The sequence below is a fragment of the Carlito syrichta genome, unplaced genomic scaffold (genome assembly GCF_000164805.1).
Source record: "Carlito syrichta isolate Samal-C Ts95f unplaced genomic scaffold, Tarsius_syrichta-2.0.1 Scaffold305642, whole genome shotgun sequence".
In the NCBI taxonomy this organism is placed as follows: domain Eukaryota; kingdom Metazoa; phylum Chordata; class Mammalia; order Primates; family Tarsiidae; genus Carlito; species Carlito syrichta.
In genome coordinates, this window is record NW_007249738.1 from 1,516,869 (window position 1) to 1,521,164 (window position 4,296).

The 4,296-nt window shown below is 49.0% G+C and overlaps 1 protein-coding gene across 1 annotated transcript in view; it reads left to right on the plus strand.

Annotated features, from left to right (window-relative positions):
• The first annotated feature begins 2,299 nt into the window (after positions 1-2,299).
• RNF114 (ring finger protein 114) overlaps positions 2,300-4,296 on the plus strand; it is a 16,015-nt gene continuing 14,018 nt past the window's right edge. Inside the window, exon 1 of the mRNA XM_008061950.2 lies at positions 2,300-2,420. Coding sequence (XP_008060141.2) covers positions 2,300-2,420 — 121 coding nt within the window. The remainder of the gene's footprint in view (positions 2,421-4,296) is intronic.

A 4,296-nucleotide genomic window follows, 5' to 3' on the forward strand; every position in this document is an offset into this window, starting at 1 on the left:
GGCTACTTGGACGGCTGAGGCAGAAGGATCACTTGAGCCCAGCAGGTCGAGGCTGTGGTGGCCAGGAGCGTGCCACTGCCCTCCAATCTTGGTGACAGAGTGAGACTCCAACTCAAACCTCCCTTCAAAAATATATAGGAGGGGGTTTGGCTATGTTGTCCAGGCTGGTCTCAAACTCCTGGCCTCAAGTGATCCTCCTGCCTCAGCCTCCTAAGCACCTGGGATTACAGGCATGAGCCACCATACCCTGTATATAACTTTAATATAGTATATGTAATACCTATGGTAACCACAAAGTAAATAGTGACAGAAAGGCACCGGATCCTAAAATAGACTAAGTGAGGACCAGTGGAAGGCCGAAACTGCACCTGTATGTAGAACACATTTATATATTTAATCCTGACTTGTACCTCACATCTTTAAAATAAGAAAAGCCCGGGTACAGTGACTCACGCCTGTCATCCCAGTACTTTGGGAGGCAGAGGTGAGAGGATTGCCTGAGCTCGGGGGTTCGAGACCAGCCTGGGCAACTTGGTGAGACCTCGTCTCCACGGTAAATCCAAAAACAAGCCAGGCGTGGTAGCATGTGCCTGTAGTTCCAGCTACTTGGAAGGCTGAGGCAGAAGAATCCTCTGAATCCAGCAAATCGAGGCTGTGGTGGCTGTGAGCGTGCCACTGCACTCCAGCCTGGGTGACAGAATGAGGCTTTGACTTAAAAAAAAAAAAGAATAGATAGAGCAAAAACTGGAACTGAGAACTGGATAGTGCCACAATAATAGTTGGAGATGTCAATATTCCACTCTCAACAATGAATAGAACAGCCAGATGGAAGAGGAGCAAGGAAACAAAAGACTTGGGCAGCACAACGAAACAACCAGATCTAACAGACGCACCCAACAACAGCAGCACACACATTCTCCTAAGTGCATGTTGGCTATCCTCCAGGGTAGACCGACCATTTGGTAGGCCACAGATTAAGTCTCAGGAGATTTTAAAAGACAGAAATTATATAAAGTAGCTTCTCCGATCATAATGGAATGAGGTTAGAAATGAATATCAGAGGGAGCCAGGCCCGGATTGCCTGCGCCCAGGGGTTCAAAACCAGCTTGGGCAACTTGGCAAGACTTCATCTCTACAATAAATCAAAAAATTAGCTTGGCGTGGTGGCATGCATCTATAGTTCCAGCTACTAGAGAGGCTGAGGTGGAAGGATTGCCTGAGGCCAGCAAGTCAAGGCTGTGGTAGCTGTGGGCATGCCACTGCACTCCAGCCTGGGTGACGGAGAGAGACTCCGACTCAAAAAAAGAAAAAAAGTCAATACCAGAGGAGGGAAAACTGGAAAATTCACAAATTTGTGGAAATTAAAAATCCAACAACACACTCTTAAGCCTCAGCCTCGATGGATCAAAGAAGAAATCACAAGGGAAATTAGAAAATACTGAGAAATAAATGAAAACAAAAACACAACACACCAAAACTCAGGGTACATGTGAAAGCAATGCTCAGGGGAAATTTTGTGGCTATAAATGTTTCAAAATCATAAAAACAGAAGATTGCCAGGGGCTGGGAGGGAATGGGAGGAGGGAAAGGGAAATTGTTTTATGGATATAGAGTTTCGGTTTTGCAAGAGGACAAGAGTCCTGGAGATAGCTGGTGGTGACAGCTGTGTAACAGTGTGACCGTACTTCACACCCCCTCGGGTCACCACTTCAGTTCAGCTCACCGTATGCTTTAATAATGGTCAAAATGCCAAATTTCATGTTTTGCGCATCTTACCATAATTTATTTATTTTATTTTTATTTTTTTGAGTTGGAGTCTTACTCAGTCCCCCAGACTGGAGTGCAGTGGCCGCTCCCAGCCACCACAGCCTCACCTGCTGGGCTCTGGCGATCCTTCCGCCTCAGCCTTCCAAGTAGCCAGAATTACAGGCATGCACTACCACACCCGGCTGATTTTGATTTATTGTAGAGATGAGGTCTCGCTGCCCAGGCGGGTCTCGAACCCGTGGGCTCAGGCAATCCACTCACCTCAGCCTCCCAAAGGCGCGGGATTACAGGCTGAGCCACCGAGCCCAGCTTACCATAATTTAAAAAATGGAAAAAGATAAGTTAACCTCTGTGCTGCAGTGTGCATAGCTGTAAAATGGGAATAATTATAGAACCCACGTCATCAGCAGCATGTGGATTTATTCAGTGTAAAGTGCTTAGCATCGTCAGTACTTTCAAAGTTCACAATTAATACGATCTCAATCCTGTCCTCTTGACTCTATGGCCGAGTGTATGACCTCCTGGAAAGGCCATGTCAGGAGCCCGCGTCAGAGGTACTCTGCGGATATGGAGCCCTGGTTTGGGGCTGCCCTGCTCCATCACCCTCCCTGCCCTCCACATCGGCAGCAGCCCCAAGGCCAGTGCAGGGGCTCGTAACTACCCATGGCCACCCTTGCTCTCCAAAACACCCCATCCCTGGCACATGGATATTCCCACAGTAATAGTTGGAGACGTCAATGTTCCACTCTCAGTCATGGATAGAACAGATGGAAGATGAGCAAGGAAGGTATTTGAGCAACACAACAAAAGGAAGTGGCGGGGAAGAGAGCAGATGCTTAGGTGCCTGGCACCAGAACAGGAAAAAGAGACGTCAGCACCCTGATCATAATCCTATCCTTAACCCTAACTCTGATCCTGACGCTGAGCGCTGGTCCTCTTGTGTGCTTCCTGCACGGTCCAGTTGTTTGTTGGTGAAAAGATGCCAATGCTGATAGCTACAAAGAATCCTCCTGCTGCCAGTGAGTTATGCGAAATCAGCCCAGAGGACTGGGAATGGGATCAGAGAGGAGGCCTATTTGCCTGCCTTCAACCTGGCTTAACAGATACTATTTATTTGTCCTATGTAGGCTCATTGCTGCTGCGTTGCTTTTCAAGGTTGAGGTTTGGTTCATCACTGACTTTCCTGGTTAAGAGAACCAGGTAGAATTGTTAGCAGATCCTGCCATTTAAAAAGATGTCTCCTGGCTGGGCTTGGTGGCTCAACCTGTAATCCCAGCAATTTTGGGGGCCGAGGCAAGTGGATTGCCTGAACCCACAGGTTTGAGACCAGCCTTGGCAACTTGGCGAGAACTTGTTGTCTCTATAGGAAATAAAAAATTAGCTGGGCATGGTAGCGCACTTCGATAGTTCCAGCTACTTGGAAGGCTGAGGCGGAAGGATCGCTGGAGCCCGGGAGGTCGTCGCTAGGGTGGCCATGAGCATACCACTGCACTCCAGCCTGGGCGACACAGAGTGAGATTCCAACTCAAAACAAAAAATAAAAATAAAAAGATGTCTTTTAGCCAGGCATGGTGGCTCATGCTATAATCCCAGCACTTTGGGAGGCGGAGGCGAGAGGATTGCCTGAGCCCAAGGGTTCGAGACCAGCCTGGGCAACTTGGCAAGACCTCATCTCTACAATAAATAAAAAAATTAGCTGGGTGGTGTATGCCTGTGGTTCCAGCTACTTGGAAGGCTGAGGCAGAAGGATCGCTGGAGTCCAGCAGATTGATGCTGCAGTGGCTGTGAGCATGCCACTGCACCCCAGCCTGGGCGACAGAATGAGACTCTAACTCTAAATAAATGCATTAAATGGGCTGTACACAGAGCCAGTTCGGTGCAGTGGGAAGAGAAGGCTGGGATTCAAAACCCTGGGTTCTAGGCTGGCCTCCTTCTTGTGAGGCTGAGATTTACTCTGTCTCTCCAGGCCTCAGTTTCCCCATCTAGGCGGAGCGGTGCTAGGAGTTGCACCTGATCTCCAGGACACGCTTGGACACGCGATCTACTACCAGGTTCCCACGGCCTCTTTCACCAGGAAGTCTCGGCATGGCGTCAGCCCGTCTTCAACCCCTGTCCAGTCATGGCTAATCTCCCCTCTCAGCACCAACAGCAGCCAGCATGAATTACTCATATCTTTTGTTTCCGTTGTATTTATGTGTACAGTTCCCTTGTATAAAGAAGAGTACTGATTTTTCTATTTGTAGCTCAGGAGTTAGATCTCTCTTGAAATTTTGTTTGCTTAAGTTTTTTTTAAAAAAGCTACTCGATTCGAAGAGAAATAGTACTAGGGCAGGTGGTGGTGAACTACCGATTTAAATTTGGGAGACCCTGGCCAACGCACAAAGCCCATTCCAATTCTGCCACCTCTGGATCGCGCTTCCGCATTTTCCAGATCTCCCTCGGCCTCTGCCCGCCTCCCTCCAGTCCCGGGGGCCGCGAGACTGGGCCCACCTACGAGCCCCGCCCCCGCCGCGCACGGCCCGCAAGCCC